Here is a 20588-nt window from a genome sequence, read left to right as displayed (position 1 = left end):
CACGAAGGGTGATGGCGTGCATGATATTTGTGAGAGAGTGTTAATGCACGAAGGGTGATGTCGTGCCGCACGATGTACCATTCTGTGCCTTTATATGAGTGATAATGCACGAAGGATCATTCCGTGCTATGATTATGTGAGGTAAAAGTACGAAGGGTGATGTTGTGCCAATTATATTGATTCTTATGGTGAGGACGAGAGTAAAAACACGAAGGGTGATGCCGTGCATGATATTTGTGAGAAAGTGTTAAAACACGAAAGGTGATGCCGTGCATGTTATTTGTGAGAGAGTGTTAAAGCACGAAGGGTGATGTCGTGCACTTGTCTTTGTTTTCCTGATTTTTATTGATAACTGAGTTATGGTTTCTCTACATTTAACTATTGGTTTTCTGTTGATACTTTGTACCCTGCAACATGATTTCCCCTTCCTATCTTTAATTGTGAAGTTTTGCCTTTATTTTCCGCTGTATATGATTTAACTGCACAGGTTTATTTGGTAGTCCGGTCCTAGCCTCGTCACTACTTCGCCGAGGTTAGGCTAGGCACTTACCAGCATATGAGGTCGGTTGTGCTGATATCATACTCTGTACTGTGTGCAGATCCCGGTGTTGCAGCTTTCGGACCTTAGCTTTGGGTTGCTGCCTTCAGTCCATTCGGAGGCTCGAGACAGTCCGCAGACCTTGGCGTCTTCTTCTATCCTTTCATTCTGTCTCCTTTATGTATTTCAGAGACAACGTTGTATTTATCTTTCGGACCCTTATTTGTAGAATTCCTAGACAGTCTGTGAAATTGTGACACAAGTTTTGGGTAGTTTATGTTGTGGATTGGTATTGGTATCATTATTAAAATATTACATTTCATTCTTCCGCTTATTAAATTCTGTTGTTTATATGATGTTGGTTCTTAATTATTAAAGGATTAAAATGGAAAAAAGGTAAATAATACAAATGGTTGACTTGCCTAACTTTCACTAGTAGGCGCCATCACGACTCCCGAAGGTGAAAAATCCGAACCATGACAGAATTAGTTTGCGTTTAAAATCAGTAAATTTAAATGTGGAATTCATCTATCTTCCCTATGAGTAGAGGTGTTCATGGTTCGGTTTGGATCGGTTTTCCCTAAAAAGAAACCAAACCAAGTAAGTCGGTTTTTCAAATATTAGAACCAAACCAAACCAATTAAGTCGATTTTTTCTCGATTCGGTTTATGTCGGTTTTTCGATTTTTTCGGTTATTTGTCGGTTTTTTCTTAAATATAAGACATACACTACCAAACACACATTTCGGCGACCACATTTTCAACGTAACACTATCAAATCAATTGTCCTTTGAGAAATCTATTATTTACCAAGATATATTGATGATAATTGAATCAAATAGTGATGAATAATTTAAGGACTCAATTAAAAATATATTACTTTTAACATGAAATAGATTCTTACACTTAACAAAAGAAAACTACCAATTAAACTAGAATGTAAAGGTAAAGAACTGTACTAAAAGTGCAAACGATTAATATTTACTATAAAAATTTTAAAACATTGTATAAAAGTATACATATATATAGGTGTAATAATAAATTTAAAATAGCTACTCCTATATTCGGTTTGGTTCGGATTTTTTTTTAATTAGAACCAAAACCAAACCAAATTTGATCGGTTTTTAAATTTCAAAACCAAAACCAAACCAAACCAAAAAGTATCAGTTTTTTGGTCAGTTTAGTTTGGGTTTTCGGATTTTTATGAACACCCCTATCTATGAGATAACCCAATCCACAAAAAGTACGAAGCACCAGCTTTTAACATGAGTAGAAGAAGAAAATATTACATACTATAAAAGATAATATAAACGCTATTTTGTAGCTCACCTTAGTTTCTAGGGCAAAATTCAGGGCGCACAACTACATTCTTCACACCGACCATTGCAAGGCATACAACTAGCACAACATATCTTCCGGTGGCGACAAAAAATTATTTATAAGAAATGGTAGCACCATCAGGATACAAATAGAACATAGTATACACGACTAAGGAAAGAGAAGATATATCCACATTTGACATACAACCTCCAACTTGTTGGCCTTTGTAAAAATTTATATTTTCTTGTGTTGAAAGATGGAACCACTAACTGCCAAAAGATATTTCGTAAGTAATATTTACTTATGAATTTAACAAAAATAAGTTGACAGATACGTTCTCAAAGAACATCTTATACGTTGTACTTATTTTTACAGTTTGATCCATTAACATTTGAGTATGAGGCTTCTCACTTTTTAATAATTACTGACATATAATTTAACAATTGAATATAAAATAGTGAAAGTCTAAAATAATATTATTGATTTCACATAAATATTTAGCTTCAGAATGCAAAAATTTTTCTTAATATTATGCAGACAACTTATACCTATAGTACAAAATGCTTATTATGTACTTTCAAGCAATGCATCTTCTTGGAAACTTGTTCGGAATATGCAAATCTTGCCGTTTGATAATTTATGATTGATTGTTTGCATAATTTAGCTTAAATTCCATCACCCAATACAATCATTTCAAATTTTCTTCTATAATATTACATTCAAAATAGCATTACAATTCGAGAAGAAAGAAGAATTATCGAATATAATAATGAGTTAAAACTAATGAATTACTAAAATCAAAGAATTAAGAGTTATATTCAAGAAGGGGATCAAGATATTGTGCTAGGTGAATTGAGGAGTGCCAAAAGCCCACATGAACTAAGTTATGGTGGGGACATTGAGGTAGATGAGGTCATGGAGGCAATGCGTAAGATGAGGAGGGGCAGAGCTACCGGGCCAGACGAAATTCCGGTTGAACTTTAGAGGTGTGTGGGTAGAGCAGGCTTGGAATGGCTTACTGGGTTGTTTAATGTTATATTCAAGACTAGTAAGATGCCTGAAGAGTGGAGGTGGAGTACAATGGTTCCGCTGTATAAGAACAAAGGCGATGTTCAGAGCTGTAACAACTATAGGGGTATCAAATTAGTGAGTCACACCATGAAAGTCTGGGAGAGAGTGGTAGAAATGAGAGTGCGAAGGACGGTGTCTATTTCAGATAACCAGTTCGGGTTCATGCCAGGGAGATCTACCACAGAAGCTATCCACCTTATTAGGAGGATGATGGAACAATACAGGGATAAGATAAAGGATCTCCACATGTGTAAGCACGTGATTTTTGCCCTATGAAAGAATTACTCCCAAAAAATTCAAAATAAAACAATTTTCCTTTTGTGTGCAATTTTTGTATTTTTGTGGTTTTTTGTATAATTATTTGTATTTTTGTTTGTGCATGTTTATTTGTTTAAATTAATAAAAATATAAAATATGTCGCATTTGCATTTAGGATTTAATTCTACAATTAGGAATAATTAAGTTTGTTTTATCAGAATGAAAACTACAAAAATATGCATCTTTTGCATTTCTAGCATTTTAATGTCCAAATTGTGTGATTTTATTTGTATTGATGTTTAATTTTGGGTGATAATTATTATTAGGGGTATAATTAGTATTTTAAGATAATTTTGGTTTTTATAATTTTAGCATTTTTAGTTTTATTAATATGTAAAAGAAAAGGGAACAAACAAGAAGAAAAAAATCGGATTGTGCCCTTCCTCCAATTTTAAACCCTCAAGCCCAAACCAAATTACCCCTTACCCAGCCCAAAACGCCCCGACCCGGTCCAGCACTAAACCAAAAGGACCCTCCCCTTTTCAGTTACCCTGCACCCAAATAACCAAACCCAAAAACCCTAACACTAACCATCCGCCTCCCCTCCCTCATCTTCTTCTTCTCCAAAAAACACCCCAAGCTCCCCTCCCATGGCTTCCCATGGCTGCTGCCCTTCCCCCCGTCCTTCACCTTCAACACACACCACACACATACACACACACAACACAGCCACCCTCACCCCCTACGACGTCCCCTCGCTGCCATGGTTGTGTCTTCAAGTTCGTCGAGCAGCTGCTCCTAGTCCAGCCCCCCCCCTCGCCCCCCGTCGCGTTGCTACTTCTTCTCCGTCAAGTTGTTGCTGCCATGGCCGTGTCCATGGTGCTGCTGCTCGACGTTGAAGCTCCACCCCGACGCTGCTGCTTCTCTTCCTTCTGCCATGGCCGCGTCTCCTTCTTCTTCTAGCTTCATTGCTGCATTGCTGCTTTTTCTCCGTCAAGTTGCTGCCGTGTCCATGGTGCTGCTGCCCGTCGTGCTGCTCCGCCTCCATTGCTGCTCGTTGCTACTTCTCCTCCTTCACGTCGAACCATCATGAGCGACATCGCCATTCCATGGCTGCCCTCGATGCTGTTTCACCATCCAAACATGCTGCCTTCTGCTTCGTTTTCAAATAACACCCAATGACCTCCTTCAGTTGCTTCTTATTCGGATCGTCTTCGTCGTCGAATTGTTTTTGTGCGATAATCGCTTCCGGACAGATTTGTTTTCATTCAAAGTTCTTCGTCGTTCCGATCCGGTTAGTTGGTTTAAATTTCGTTTCTGTCCGTAATTTATTTGATATTTTTCGTATTTGAAATCAAATATGTTTGATATTAATTTCATGTTCATCGTTTTTTTATCTTTCAGTTTGTTTCATTCATTTTTCTTGTTTATTTTTAGGAAGAAATTGTTAGTTTAATTATAATATTGTTAGATTTAAATTGAAGTCCAATTAATTATTTCTTCAGTTTGTTTTATTAATTTAAAAGGATTTAGTTTTAATATAGAAAAGTGTTAGTTTAAATCATTTGAATCCGTCATGTTTGTTGTTTAATATAGATTTAATTCGTGTTCATTTTGTTTGAAGTTCGTTTTTAATTCAGTGATTTAATGTGAGTTTATGTTTTGGTTTTTAATTTTTTGATTTAGTTTGAATCATGTATCTTTGTTGTATTTTGTTGGATTTAATTTGAAGATCAATTGATTATTTGAGTTTAGAGTTTGAATCTGTTTATTTATTTTGTTTAAAGTTTAATTTGAATTTGAGCTCATGATTTGAATATACTTATTTGTTATTGTTATTGAATCTGAAAGTAGATTTGTTGTTTAAAGATTGTTCAATCAAAATAATTCCAGTTGTTTCTTTATTATTCATCATATAGTTTGAGTTTGTTCATAAAATCTGATTAGGAATTGGTTATAGCTGCTATATTTTGGTTAGAATTGATTAGTTGAACTTGTTATAGCTGACGGGTAGATTGGTAAATTACAATATTTTTAGGGTCAAAATGGTAATTTCAGTAAGGTCAGAGGGGTATTTTGGAAGTAAAATTTTGAACAAATATTTATTTTGAGTGCTCTGTCCATTAAGATTAAAATAATATTAAAATAATCAATAATGGGGGGACAAGATATAATGGTGGGGAATAATGCAATTGTTTAATATAAGCATGAGGAACAAGATATAATGGGGGGGAGGATAACGTACTTGTTTAATCAAAAGTGGGGAACAAGACATAGTGGGATTGCGGGGCTCAAGAAAAGTTGTTTAAATAAATAATAATTGTATTTTTTTATGTAGTAGTGGGTTTGATAGGAGAAAGTGGTTGTTTTATTAATTGATTAAAGAGTTTGGGGTGGAAGATAAATAGAGAGACTTGATCAGATTTTAGGAGGACAGAGAGAAGATAGAAAAAAAAGCTAAATATTTAAGAGAGAGAAAAATTCCGAAAATATTGAGACTTCCAAAAATACAAATAAAAACATTCTGGAAATTAAAAGAGTGAGTAGTATACACCTGATATACAATCTAAATATTCTGATATACGGATTCATAAATTAAGGGTTGAACATTAATTAGTCTTTCAAATCTGAAAAGATTTCTTTGGCTTCTGTCCGTTGATTGTCGTCGGTGTTTCTGGATTTTTATCTTGATTTTAAAATCTGTCACTGGTTGTTACTGGTTGCTGGTTGTTACTGGTTGCTGGGGGTAGCTGTTGTTGTATGCTACTGAATTTCTGCTGATCTCCCTTTTCTTTTGCTTTCAATATCAGGTACACGACTGTAATACTAGCTATTGCAAGCTAATATTGTGGAAGCATGAATACATATGAAGAATGGAATTTTGAAGTGTTAATTTCGCTTTTTCTTCGTTTCTTTTATTGATTGTATTTAGGCTATTTAATGTATTACTGAATAATAATTGGAATAAGAAAAAATAACATAAGTTAGTCTTTAATGAATCGGTTTGACAAAACGGGTTAATTCACTAGTTATGAAGGTTTTAAGATTATCAACAGTAGGTTAATCGTGAACAAGTAGCTAAATTTAGCTAAGGCATGAATTTAAACTAAATTTCGTGAATTAGGCATTAAGGCATGATTTGAGTTCAAACAAGATTAGAAGAACGTTTAAGTTTAATAAACTTTCTAATAAGCTTTAGTAATTATGGTTAAATCTAGTTTCAAATAGTTGTGAATAATTAATCTCAATAGTTTTCTTTATAAGAATGCGAGTTTTTAATCAAACTATATTTGATTCTTTGAATATTAGTTGTCGAATTTTTATTTTTATTTATAATTTCGAAATTTTTAAGAGAAATTCCTTTTCATCAATATTTGTATTAATCTAGCAATTAGTATGCCATGCTTTCTTAAATAAAAAAAAAACTCGTAATTAATTAGGATTTCTTTCTTTATTTTAGAGATTAATTTTAATAGAAAAATGTAGTCGCTTTAAGATTTGTCCATTTAAAATAAATGAGATGAGCCCCGCCTAATAAAATGTATAGATTGCGGGGCCCTCACAAATGTATGCATTAATTATTTAGAACATCGGAGTTGGCCGTCTAGTGAAATTTTACGGCCTTTCCCAAAACAACAATACGCTAGTCGCTCTAGGCGCGTCTTTAACAAATTATTTTCTTAAATATGGGTGTGCATTTATGTAACCCAAATCCAAATCTCAACGGAGTCGAAATATTTCGATAACCACGGGTGCATTGATTGCGACGTGGTTTGAAATACGTTTTCACAATGTTGCAATTCTCCGTAAAATAATAACAATAAATATAATAATGAAAGCGGTAAAAAGATAAAACTTGCACATGAGTCCATATTTGTATAAAATCAGATAATCAAGCCAAATATAACAGTTGAGCGACCGTGCTAGAACCACGGAACTCGGGAATGCCTAACACCTTCTCCCGGGTTAACAGAATTCCTTATCCGGATTTCTGGTTCGCGGACTGTAATACAGAGTCATTCTTTTCCTCGATTCGGGATTAAAATTGGTGACTTGGGACACCCTAAATCTCCCAAGTGGAGACTCTGAAATAAATAAACAAATCCCTTTTCGATTGTCCCTTAATTGGAAAAAACTCCTTCACCCCTCACGGGGACGGAAAAAGCAGGTGTGACAGCTCTGGCGACTCTGCTGGGGATTGGACCCAGAACCACTGGTTCAGGGTTAGAAATTCGAGCTTAGATAAATTGTTATATTTGGTTTTATCTGATTTTGTTACATGTTTGGGCTCAATGTGCTAAATGATGCTTTTACCGCTTTTGTCATTATCTGAACTGTATATAAACTGTGCTGAAACCCTTCTCTTCTTACCTCAGGAGAGAAGTTCGCTGATCGAGACTCCCTATTCTGTTAGTGTCAATACCTAAAATAAGAAAGAGGCCGGATAAGTTACAAAGCCGGACGATCCCGCGGGTCCCCGGTACGTAGCCCCCTCCTCGACTCGAGTTGTCCGCTCGGGTACACAGTCTAGAACAAATACCCAGGTTAAGAACTTAGAATAACTCAGCTTCATGCCGGATCCCTAGTAGGAACGTTTGTTTGCATCACGTGCATTTGACTTTGGAGGCTCAATACAGGGGTTGGGTCTGTCTAGGACAGGTGTACCAAAAAATGAAAATGACCATCCTGATGCATCTTACCTGCTGCTACTTGTGCATTTATTTGATTCAGACTTGTGTGTTGACCGATTTTTGAATATTAGGAATATTGTGAAATTGAAAAAAAAAAAAGAAAAACAAATAGCGGTTAGGGAATTGATTGTTTATTTTTGAAAAACCCCAATGCCCAAATACTGTCAAAACTTTGCCGAAATTTTGAGAAAATGAGAAAAAAATGTCTTATTAGTTTGTTTTATTAAAAGCAAAGGAAAATAGAAAAAAAAGAGTCGTTGTTCTGTCTTGTTTTGTAACAAAAAAAATAGAAAAGGAAAATAGTTTGTCTTGCCATGAAAATGAAAATGAAAAAGAGTCTTGTTTTTAAAATGGTTTTTTTATTTATTTATTTGTTTATGAAAATGCCAAAAATAAAAATAAAAAGAGTCGTGCGTTGAACGTGGTTTTATTATTTGTTGCAAATATATATATATATATATATATATATATATATATATATATATATATATATATATATACATATCTTTATTTGTTGCAAAAAGTATTTGTCTTGCCAAGAAAATTCAAAGTAAAATTCCAAAAAAGATATGTCTTGCAAAAAATATATATCTTTATTTTCCATTATTGATTTCTTTAGAAAGTCTTTTTAATTGAAAAGAAAATTCAAAATTCAAAAATATTTTTGTAAGCATATCTTTCATTAAAAGTAAAATTCCAAAAATATTTTCTTTCTTCTTTAGAAGTTTTTCTTTCAAAATTCAAAAAAAAATTAATTAAAATCTTTTTTCTTTAGAAATCGTTCTTTGCAAAAATGCTCTCTTTATTCTTTATAAGTCTTTCCTTCAAACAATAAATAAATAATAAAAAAAAAGTTAGTTTATTTACTTTATTCATGGTGGCCCGAACTACGGGGGTTTGATTCTCACCGGATGCGAGATACGTAGGCAACCCTCATCGGGTCCAACCTACCCTTTTGCTAAAATAATCAAAAACAAATAAATAAACAAAAAAAACATATCAAAATTTTAATTTTGTCATAAATAAGTCGGGTGATGTCCAACCTCCCCTTTTGCAAAAAATAGCAATATATATATATATATATATATATATATATATATATATATATATATATGTTAAATTTTAATTTCATCATAAAGAAGTTGGGTGACGTTGTCTTGTCAAGACATAGCCGAATGTTCCCGAAAGGGACGCCGGAAGGCTGACTTTGCATAAACAGCCACCTTTTGGGTCATGTTTAAGATTCGGTCCAGTTGACCCACACAACCTTAAAAATCTTCGTCCCCGAGGCGTTGAAAGGCCGTGTTTGCAATATTGAGTTTTCTATTTTGAAAAACGATAAAAAGAGTCATAAATAAGTCGGGTGGTGCTGTTTTTGTCAAAAATAGCCGAATGTTCCCGAAAGGGACGCCGGAGGGCTGACTTTGCATAAACAACCACCTTTGGGTCATTATTTTAGATTTGGTCCAGTTGACCCACACAGCCTTAAAAATCTTCGTCCCCGAGACGCTAAAGGACCGTGTTTGCAACACCAGGTTTTATTGTAATGGAAAAAAAAGAGTCAGCGGCCAGGTGAATACCGTTTGGATTTTTAGTCAAAATAAGCCAAGCCAGCTACGACAGTGTCTTAAACCGTTCTTACCGAAATAGCCTTAGTTGTCGAAAGGCTATTTTCGTAAAAGAACGGACAAGTTTGTGAAATGTCATAAAATAATCTTCTCGGCCTCAAAATTCATTTGAAATTGGGAAGGGGCCATGTTTGCAAAAACAGCCATTTTGTCAAAATCGGCATATAAGGGGAAGAATCTGTCATTTTTTTTTTGCTTGAATTTGTATTTCTTTGGATTAGAAAATGTGGGCCGTTTGACTTTCGAGCCTGTTGTTCGTCTTTAAATAATTCCAAAAATGTTTTATTGTGGTTTCTTTTTATGTGTCCGAACTACGCAAGGTCTGATTCATACGGGATCATGATACGTAGGCAATCTCCATAAGATTTGACCACAACACAACCAAAAAAAATGAATGAAAAAAAAATGAAACAAAAAATGAAAAAATCGAAAAAAAAGAAAGAAAAAAAAAGGAAATAAAGATGTTGTTAATAATGAGGACCGACTGAGTCCATTCTAACCCGTTTTGTTTTGAATCGCAAAGAAAGTTAAGGGGGTTGGTTTGTGGTAAGCCGGACAATGACACCTAGAATATCGTGCAGAATCCTTTACCTGCACATCATGATACACACTTTGCGGGGATCAGGCCTGATAACAGAAGCACTCGAATCCTATTGGGGACTTGTTGACTAAGGTTGATGATATTGAAGTTGGCAATGGTCTCGGCAATACTTATGCGAAGCTTAGTGGCTAAGATGCCAGTTTTGATAAAGTGGGAGGACGCTCCGTTCCTTGGTTAGCAAGAGAGAAGCTTTTGGTGGCTTATTTTGTTGTCATTCCTGTTGTCCAGATTATTAGGGTTGTAATTCGGATATTGTCTTGTGTCAAATTTTCTTATTTTTCCATTTTGTCATAGCGGTTTGTTTAAGTTTTGGCCAGGTTGTTTTAGGATTTTATTCTGGTTTGTTTTGTTTGTTTTGTTACTCAAACCATTTCACCGGTAGTCTAATGCAAAATCTGGTCTTTTATTATTTCCAGTCATTTTTTGTTTAGTCCTTTTATCATTTTTGTTCAGCGCCGATTCTAGTGACATGACATGCGCACACAGTTTGGGCCTAATCTTAAAAGTTAAATCATAAAACCCCGGAAAGGTGATCAGAACGTTTAAAGGAAATAAGGACGGTTTGAGATTATTCGGAGCTCGAGTCATGTGGAACTAGGGCAAGTAAAACACAAAGAAAACCGTTAAAAGCAAGATTCGCCAAATTGACATGAGGGTCGTTCATGATAATGAGAGTGAGAGTGTTGCCCGACGGTACTTTAGAGATGACAAATGAAAAAGCAAATGTGTGAATATAATTGTTGAGTACAACACCATCAAAAGAGGCTACAAATCTTTGTTTAATTGTGTTGTTTGCACTTGGCATGTTTTGAAAACCGGAATGACGAAGACATTTTGTTCTGCTACCTAAACACTTTATCCTTCGTTACCCCTTTTGAGCCTTATTTACTTTCTTTCATACCTCTCGTTCGGAATCAGTAGCAAAGGTTAGAAACACAAATGTGGAAGAAAAAGAAAAAGAAAAAAAAGGGAAAAGAAAGCAACAAAAACAACAAAAGATAAAAAAAAGAGAAAAGAAAAGAAAAAATGATAACAAAAACAAAAGAAAGTCAGAAGAAAACAAAGGAATTAGGAACTACGTTTGACCTGATTCCTCAAGGAGGATACGTAGGCGTTTCACGGCTCTGTCATAGGATGCATAATGGCCATAATGGTCATAGTGTGCATAGTGTAACATAGTATAATAAAAATAAAAATCCTCAAGCTAGAAACTGGGGCAAGAGTTGCGCTTGTTGTAAGCAAATATGGTTCCGAAGGTTGTAATTTTGAACCCCAAATTTATTTTATTTTTTAACCTTTAATACCTTTTCTTTCTAGCCCTATCAAAAACCCCACATTACGGTCCAAAGAAAGACCTTTTGACCAATCTTCGAAAGATGCCAAGTCATACAAACGGAAGTCGGGGATAACACCCCGATTTCCAACAGAGAAAAGGATCATGGATTGGACATGAATTGATAGCCGAAAAGAATCCCCAGCGGAAAGAGTCATATCGGCAACACTCCAAATCCCCAACTGGAAAGTGATACAAATGAGAGAGAGTCTTATCGGTGAAAATCTTTACGGACACCATAAGGCGATGAAAGCTGAGAGAAAACCAAAATGAGAGAGGCTTGATAGTGAAAACCCTTCGGGCACTACAAGTCGAATAAGATTAAGAATTAGATGGGGAATTGCCAAGGGAAGATCTTGAAAGACGATTGACGGCAGAGGATAGGCCATATGTGCATGTCATGATTATTAGAGTCGGTATCTGTGTTTGATAGGCTTTTATTTATAGTTTCTCTTGTTAAAGAGTCATCTTTTTCCTTTGTCTTTTATTCGGTTCCCTTTTTGTTTATCTTTCTCCTTTTGTAGAAAATTCCCCAGTAGAGTCTGTTTGGTCAGAACAAGTGAGAAATGACTTCAAAATCTGCCATCAACTTTCCAATTATGCAAGACCAGATCCGATTAGAACATCCAAATGGTCTAAATCAAGAAAGATCAACGCGGAGAGCAATGTGCATGATTTGGGAAATTCATATGAGACTAAAAGGTCGGGGGAAAATGCCAGTTCCACTTGCTATGCCTCAAAAGAAGAGGGATATCCCCAACAGAAAAGGTAGCTTTCAGTGACACAAATAAACAGAAATTTGGAGTGTTATCCCCAGCAGATCATCTCAATGAACTTGCACGATCTTCAAGTTACATCGGCTGTCATGAAATGCGTGAGGTCAGATAAGGAGACCGGGAAAATGGTTAAGAGGTTTGGGAATGATGAATCGTCAAGAAGGGCGGAAGGTATCAGCCCAAGCTTCAAGATGGACAGACAACGTATAGATGGATAATGGTTGATGGCATCCCCAGCAGGAGTATCGCAACCAACCATCACATTTAAACTGACCAAATTTTCTTTGATTTGAAGCAGGGACAGGGAATGCTACCGATGACAAAAAGATGCGCCACAAGAAAGATTGGCAAACTGGGGCAGGAAATTTTCGTTCATTTCGAGAATTTTCAGGAAAGTATAACACAAGTTTGGTGAAAAGTGGTATCCCCAGCAGTTTTTCGGGAAAAGGCAAAACGAGTTTTAAGGGAGGTAGTCTTCGAAGGAAGAAGCTAACAAAATAATAATAATAAAAAAAAACAACAAGTTCGGCAAAAGGAAACAGTTTGTAGAGGAATGAAACATCCTGCTTAAAGGAAGTAGTTTTGGAAAGAGTAAGATAACATATTTTACTCAACAGAGTTATCCTTAGCAGTGCTATCCCCTGCAATGGTACTCAGCGGTTTGCAGTGTTATCCCCAGCAGATCATCGAGATGAAGAAGCATCCTCGACAGATTTTCGACCAAGTTCCAAGAGGGTCGGACAACACAGAGTGGGGAAGGAAGAAAAGGAAAATTCATCCCCAGCAAAATAATCCCCAACAAGTTTTGATAGCATAATGAAACACAGAGCGGGGAAGGGAGAAAGGGAAAAACCATCCCCAGCAGGAGTGGCATGACCACTCACCATGTTTTAAAAAACTAACAAATTTCCTTTGATTTGAAGCAGGAAAAGGAAAACTTATTAATGGAGAAAAACATGCCACAAGTAAAAGCATCAAAACTGGGGCAGAAAAGTTTCTGCCATTGTCGAAAATTTTCTCGGAGGAACGAGGAAATCAATTCAAGTTTTAAGGGATAGCAAGATAGCACGATTTTTGAAAAAAACAAACAGCTGGAGGTAAGTCAATTTCAAGTTTTGAGGATATTTTTGGTTCATCCGCCCTCGAATAGGATATTTTGGGTTCATCCGCCCTCGAATAGGATATTTTGGGTTCATCCGCCCTTGAATAGGATATTTTGGGTTCATCCGCCCTTGAATAGGATATTTTGGGTTCATCCGCCCTCGAAGAAGATATTTTGGGTTTGTCCGCCCTCGAACAGGATATGATGGGTCTGTCCGCCCTCGAATAGGATATTGAATTTAATCCTTCCTCCAAAGTACATTTAATTTATTTCAACCCGAGTGGTCCTGCTTGTATAAACATTGCCAAAATATATATTTTCATAAATCATTACAAATTAGGCGCCCACCTGTATAACAAGGGAATGCATTTCATGTCTTTACCATTAGGTGCCCACCTGTATAACAAGGGAATACATTTCATGTCTTTATCATTAGGCGCCCACCTGTATAACAAGGGCATACATTTCTGTTTTCATTTCATGTCCTAGGCGCCCACCAGTATAATGCGAGAATACATTTCTGTTTTTTCATTTCTAGGTCGCCCACCAGTATAATGCGGACATACATTTTTCATTTCATGTCCTAGGCGCCCACCAATATAATGCGGGAATACATTTCTGTTTTTCATTTCATGTCCTAGGCGCCCACCAGTATAATGCGGGAATACATTTCTGTTTTTCATTTCATGTCCTAGGCGCCCACCAGTATAATGCGGGAATACATTTCTGTTTTTCATTTCATGTCCTAGGTCGCCCACCAATATAATGCGGGTATACATTTCTGTTTTTCATTTCATGTCCTAGGCGCCCACCAGTATAATGCGGGAATACATTTCTGTTTTTCATTTCATGTCCTAGGCGCCCACCAGTATAATGCGAGAATACATTTCTGTTTTTCATTTCATGTCCTAGGTTGTCCACCAGTATAATGCGGGTATACATTTCTGTTTTTCATTTCATGTCCTAGGCGCCCACCAGTATAATGCGGGAATACATTTCTGTTTTTCATTTCATGTCCTAGGCGCCCACCAGTATAATGCGGGAATACATTTCTGTTTTTCATTTCATGTCCTAGGTCGCCCACCAGTATAATGCGGGTATACATTTCTGTTTTTCATTTCATGTCCTAGGCGCCCACCAGTATAATGCGGGAATACATTTCTGTTTTTCATTTCATGTCCTAGGTTGCCCACCAGTATAATACGGGCATACATTTCTGTTTTTTTCATTTCTAGGTCGCCCACCAGTATAATGCGGGCATACATTTCAGTTTTTCATTTCTAGGTCGCCCACCAGTATAATGCGAGCATACATTTCTGTTTTCATTTCTAGGTCGCCCACCAGTATAATGCGGGCATACATTTCTATTTTTCATGTCCTAGGCGCCCACCAGTATAATGCGGGAATACATTTCTGTTTTTTTCATTTCATGTCCTAGGTCGCCCACCAGTATAATGCGGGCATACATTTCTGTTTTTCATTTCATGTCCTAGGTCGCCCACCAGTATAACGAGGGAATACATTTCATATTTTTGCATTCAGGCGCCCACCTGTATAACGAGAAGAATATTTTTCAGTCTTATACTTCAGGTCGGAAATTAGTAACCCACCGAAAGGCAGAAGGTTACAACAAAAGTCCCCGGCATAACAAATTTTGATGAAGAGAGCCGTATCCCCAGGGGAACCATCGAAAAGCTTAATGAAGGAAGCCATATCCCCAGTAGACCGAACAAAATGATGAAAACTGGTATTCAGAAAAGCAAAAGGCCAGTGTCATCTCCAAGTTCTCGGAAGAAAAAGCACCGGAAGAAACACAAGCCGACAAGAAAGCAAGGCAACAAGAACAAGTTGAAGATAGATGAGATCTTATGATCCGTAGTCTAGCCTAGCTTCTTGTTTTCTTTTAAGCACGGTGTAACAAGGAGATCGGTAAGCAGTGATAACAACATGCAACATCAGTAACATTGCACTCCCATGGTAGTCCCAACTACCAAAACTTCCCGAACTACATTGACTTGATTCCTGTTTTAGCCCAGGATATGTAGGAAACCTCTGAAGTAAAGGTTCGGTCAAATCTTTCAAAAACATGCTTCACACGGAGTACTCGGATGGGCAAAAATCGCTCACTTTATCTTTGCACGAAAACCCTTCGTGTCTTCGGGCAAAGAGGGGCAGTTGTAAGCACGTGATTTTTGCCCTATGAAAGAATTATTCCAAAAAATTCAAAATAAAACAATTTTCCTTTTGTGTGCAATTTTTGTATTTTTGTATAATTATTTGTATTTTTGTCTGTGCATGTTTATTTGTTTAAATTAATAAAAATATAAAATATGTCGCATTTGCATTTAGGATTTAATTCTAAAATTAAGAATAATTAAGTTTGTTTTACCAGAATGAAAACTACAAAAATATGCATCTTTTGTATTTTTAGCATTTTAATGTCCAAATTGTGTGATTTTATTTGTATTGATGTTTAATTTTGGGTGATAATTATTTTTAGGGGGATAATTAGTATTTTAAGATAATTTTGGTTTTTATAATTTTAGCATTTTTAGTTTTATTAATAAGTAAAAGAAAAGGGAACAAACAAGAAGAAGAAAATCGGATTGGGCCCTTCCTCCAATTTTAAACCCCCAAGCCCAAACCAAATTACCCCTTACCCAGCCCAAAACGCCCCGACCCGGTCCAGCACTAAACCAAAAGGACCCTCCCCTTTTCAGTTACCCTGCACCCAAATAACCAAACCCAAAAAACCTAACACTAACCATCCGCCTCCCCTTCCTCTTCTTATTCTTCTCCAAAAAACACCCCAAGATCCCCTCCCATGGCTTCCCATGGCTGCTGCCCTTCCCCCCGTCCTTCACCTTCAACACACACCACACACACAAACACAACACAGCCACCTTCACCCCCCACAACGTCCCCTCGCTGCCATGGCTGCGTCTTCAAGTTCGTCGAGCAGCTGCTCCTAGTCCAGCCCCCCCCCTCGTCGCGTTATTGCTTCTTCTCTGTCAAGTTGTTGCTTTCATGGCCGTGTCCATGGTGCTGCTGCTCGACGTTGCCACTCCACCCCGACACTGCTGCTTCTCTTCCTTCTGCCATGGCCGCGTCTCCTTCTTCTTCTAGCTTCATTGCTGCGTTGCTGCTTCTTCTCCGTCAAGTTGTTGCCGTGTCCATGGTGCTGCTGCCCGTCGTGCTGCTCCGCCACCATTGCTGCCCGTTGCTGCTTCTCCTCCTTAACGTCGAACCACCATGAATGACATCGCCATTCCATGGCTGCCCTCGATGTTGTTTCACCATCCAAACATGCTGCCTTCTGCTTCGTTTTCAAATAACACCCAATGACCTCCTTCAGTTGCTTCTTATTCGGATCGTCTTCGTCGTCGAATTGTTTTGGTGCGATAATCACTTCCGGACAGATTTGTTTTCATTCAAAGTTCTTCGTCGTTCCGATCCGGTTAGTTGCTTTAAATTTTGTTTCTGTCCGTAATTTGTTTGATATTTTTCGTATTTGAAATCAAATATGTTTGATATTAATTTCATGTTCATCGTTTTTTTTATCTTTCAGTTTGTTTCATTCATTTTTCTTGTTTATTTTTAGGAAGAAATTGTTAGTTTAATTATAATATTGTTAGATTTAAATTGAAGTCCAATTAATTATTTCTTCAGTTTGTTTTATTAATTTAAAAGGATTTAGTTTTAATATAGAAAAGTGTTAGTTTAAATCATTTGAATCCGTCATGTTTGTTGTTTAATATAGATTTAATTCGTGTTCATTTTGTTTGAAGTTCGTTTTTAATTCAGTGATTTAATGTGAGTTTGTGTTTTGGTTTTTAATTTTTTGATTTAGTTTGAACCATGTATCTTTGTTGTATTTTATTGGATTTAATTTGAAGATCAATTGATTATTTGAGTTTAGAGTTTGAATCTGTTTATTTATTTTGTTTAAATTTTAATTTGAATTTGAGCTCATGATTTGAATATACTTATTTGTTATTGTTATTGAATCTGAAAGTAGATTTGTTGTTTAAAGATTGTTCAATCAAAATAATTCCAGTTGTTTCTTTATTATTCATCATATAGTTTGAGTTTGTTCATAAAATCTGATTAGGAATTGGTTATAGCTGTTATATTTTGGTTAGAATTGATTAGTTGAACTTGTTATAGCTGACGGGGTAGATTGGTAAATTACAATGCTTTCAGGGTCAAAATGGTAATTTCAGTAAGGTCAGAGGGGTATTTTTGGAAGTAAAATTCTGAACAATTATTTATTTTGAGTGCTCTGTCCATTAAGATTAAAAAAATATTAAAATAATCAATAATGGGGGGACAAGATATAATGGTGGGGAATAATGCAATTGTTTAATATAAGCATGAGGAACAAGATATAATGGGGGGAGGATAATGTACTTGTTTAATCAAAAATGGGGAACAAGACATAGTGGGATTGCGGGGCTCAAAAAAAGTTGTTTAAATAAATAATAATTGTATTTTTTATGTAGTAGTGGGTTTGGAAGGAGAAAATGGTTGTTTTATTAATTGATTAAAGGGTTTGGGATGGAAGATAAATAGAGAGACTTGATAAGATTTTAGGAGGACAGAGAGAAGATAGAAAAAAAAAGGAGCTGAATATTTAAGAGAGAGAAAAATTCCGAAAATATTGAGACTTCCAAAAATACAAATAAAAACATTCTGGAAATTAAAAGAGTGAGTAGTATACACCTGATATACAATCTAAATATTCTGATATACGGATTCAGAAATTAAGGGTTGAACATTAATTAGTCTTTCAAATCTGAAAAGATTCCTTTGGCTTCTGTCCGTTGATTGTCGTCGGTGTTTCTGGATTTTTATCTTGATTTTAAAATCTGTCACTGGTTGTTACTGGTTGCTGGTTGTTACTGGTTGCTGGGTGTAGCTGTTGTTGTATGCTACTGAATTTCTGCTGATCTCCCTTTTCTTTTGCTTCCAATATCAGGTACACGACTGTAATACTAGCTATTGCAAGCTAATAATGTGGAAGCATGAATACATATGAAGAATGGAATTTTGAAGTGTTAATTTCGCTTTTTCTTCGTTCCTTTTATTGATTGTATTTAGGCTATTTCTTGTATTACTGAATAATAATTGGAATAAGAAAAAATAACATAAATTAGTCTTTAATGAATCGGTTTGACAAAACGAGTTAATTCACTAGTTATGAAGGTTTTAAGATTATCAACAGTAGGTTAATCGTGAACAAGTAGCTAAATTTAGCTAAGGCATGAATTTAAACTAAATTTTGTGAATTAGGCATTAAGGCATGATTTGAGTTCAAACAAGATTAGAAGAACGTTTAAGTTTAATAAACTTTCTAATAAGCTTTAGTATTTATGGTTAAATCTAGTTTCAAATAGTTGTGAATAATTAATCTCAATAGTTTTTTTTTTATAACAATGCGAGTTTTTAATCTAACTATATTTGATTCTTTTGAATATTAGTTGTCGAATTTTTATTTTTTTTTATAATTTCGAAAATTTTAAGTGAAATTCCTTTTCATCAATATTTGTATTAATCTAGCAATTAGTATGCCATGCTTTCTTCAATAAAAAAAAAAGCTCGTAATTAATTAGGATTTCTTTCTTTATTTTAGAGACTAATTTTAATAGAAAAATGTAGTCGCTTTAAGATTTGTCCATTTAAATATATGAGATGAGCCTCGCCTAGTAAAATGTATAGATTGTGGGGCCCTCACAAATGTATGCATTAATTATTTAGAACATCGGAGTTAGCCGTCTAGTGAAATTTTACGGCCTTTCCCAAAACAACAATACGCTAGTCGCTCTAGGCGCGTCCTTAACAAATTATTTTCTTAAATATGGGTGTGCATTTATGTAACCCAAATCCAAATCTCAACGGAGTCGAAATGTTTCGATAACCACGGGTGCATTGATTACGACGTGGTTTGAAATACGTTTTCACAATGTTGCAATTCTCCGTAAAATAATAACAATAAATAAAAATAATAAAAGCGGCTAAAGGATAAAATTTGCACATAAGTTTATAATATGTATTATATTAGATAATCAAGCCGAATATAACAGTTGAGCGACCGTGCTAGAACCACGGAACTCGGGAATGCCTAACACCTTTTCCCGGGTTAACTGAATTCCTTATCCGGATTTCTGGTTCGCGGACTGTAATACAGAGTCATTCTTTTCCTCGATTCGGGATTAAAATTGGTGACTTCGGACACCCTAAATCTCCCAAGTGGCGACTCTGAAATAAATAAACAAATCCCTTTTCGATTGTCCTTTAATTGGAAAAAACTCCTTCACCCCTCGCGGGGACGGAAAAAGGAGGTGTGACAACATGATGTTTATTGATCTAGAGAAAGCATACGACAGGGTTCCTAGGGAGGTCCTATGGAGATACCTAGAGGTTAAAGGGGTCCTGATTGACTACATTAGGGTGATTAAAGATATGTATGATGGAGCTAAGACTCGAATTAGGATAGTAGGAGGCGACTCCGACCATTTTCCGGTTGTTACAGGATTGCATCAAGGGTCTGCGTTCAGCCCTTTCCTATTTGCCCTGGTGATGGATGCCATAACACATCATATTCAAGGGGAGGTGCCATGGTTCATGTTATTTGCTGATGACATAGTCCTAATTGACGATACACGACATGGCGTCAACGAGAGGCTAGAGGTTTGGAGACATACCCTTGAGTCTAAAGGTTTCAGGCTGAGCAGGACGAAGACGGAATACCTCGAGTGCAAATTTGGGGCCGAGCCGACGGAAACAGGAGTGGAAGTAAGGCTCGACTCATAAGTCATCCCTAAGAGGGGTAGTTTCAAGTACCTTGGGTCAGTTATTCAGGGGACCGGGGAGATCGACGAGGATGTCACACATCGTATAGGGGTAGGGTGGATGAAGTGGATGTTAGCAACGAGAGTCTTGTGTGACAAGAAAGTGCCACCGTTACTAAAAGGTAAGTTTTACAGAGCAGTGGTTAGGCCTGCTATGTTGTATGAGACGAGTGTTGATCGGTTAAAAATTCACACATCCAGAAGATGAAAGTAGCAGAGATGAGGATGCTGAGGTGGATGTGCGGGCATACAAGGATGGACAAGATTAGGAATGAAGTTATTCGAGATAAGGTGGGCGTAGCCCCCATGGAGGACAAGATGCGGGAAGCAAGACTCAGATGGTTCGGACACATTCAGAGGAGGAGCACTGATGCGCCAGTGAGGAGGTGTGAGCGACTGGATGTGGTGGGCATGAGGAGA

General features: G+C 36.4%; 1 protein-coding gene across 1 annotated transcript; it reads left to right on the top strand.

Annotated features, from left to right (window-relative positions):
• The first annotated feature begins 19668 nt into the window (after window positions 1-19668).
• LOC138890319 (secreted RxLR effector protein 78-like) lies at window positions 19669-20130 on the top strand. The gene has a single exon (XM_070173695.1). The coding sequence runs from the start codon at window positions 19669-19671 to the stop codon at window positions 20128-20130; it is 462 nt and encodes a 153-aa protein (XP_070029796.1).
• The last annotated feature ends 458 nt before the right edge of the window (window positions 20131-20588 follow it).

Source organism: Nicotiana sylvestris, chromosome 4 (genome assembly GCF_000393655.2).
Source record: "Nicotiana sylvestris chromosome 4, ASM39365v2, whole genome shotgun sequence".
Lineage (NCBI taxonomy): Eukaryota > Viridiplantae > Streptophyta > Magnoliopsida > Solanales > Solanaceae > Nicotiana > Nicotiana sylvestris.
Note: the sequence above shows the minus strand (reverse complement) of the source record. Positions and strands in the feature narration are given on the sequence as shown.

What these genes read in the sequence shown, in the direction of transcription:
- LOC138890319 (XM_070173695.1), top strand. Translation starts at nt 19,669, where the DNA reads ATGATGTTTATTGATCTAGAGAAAGCATACGACAGGGTTCCTAGGGAG.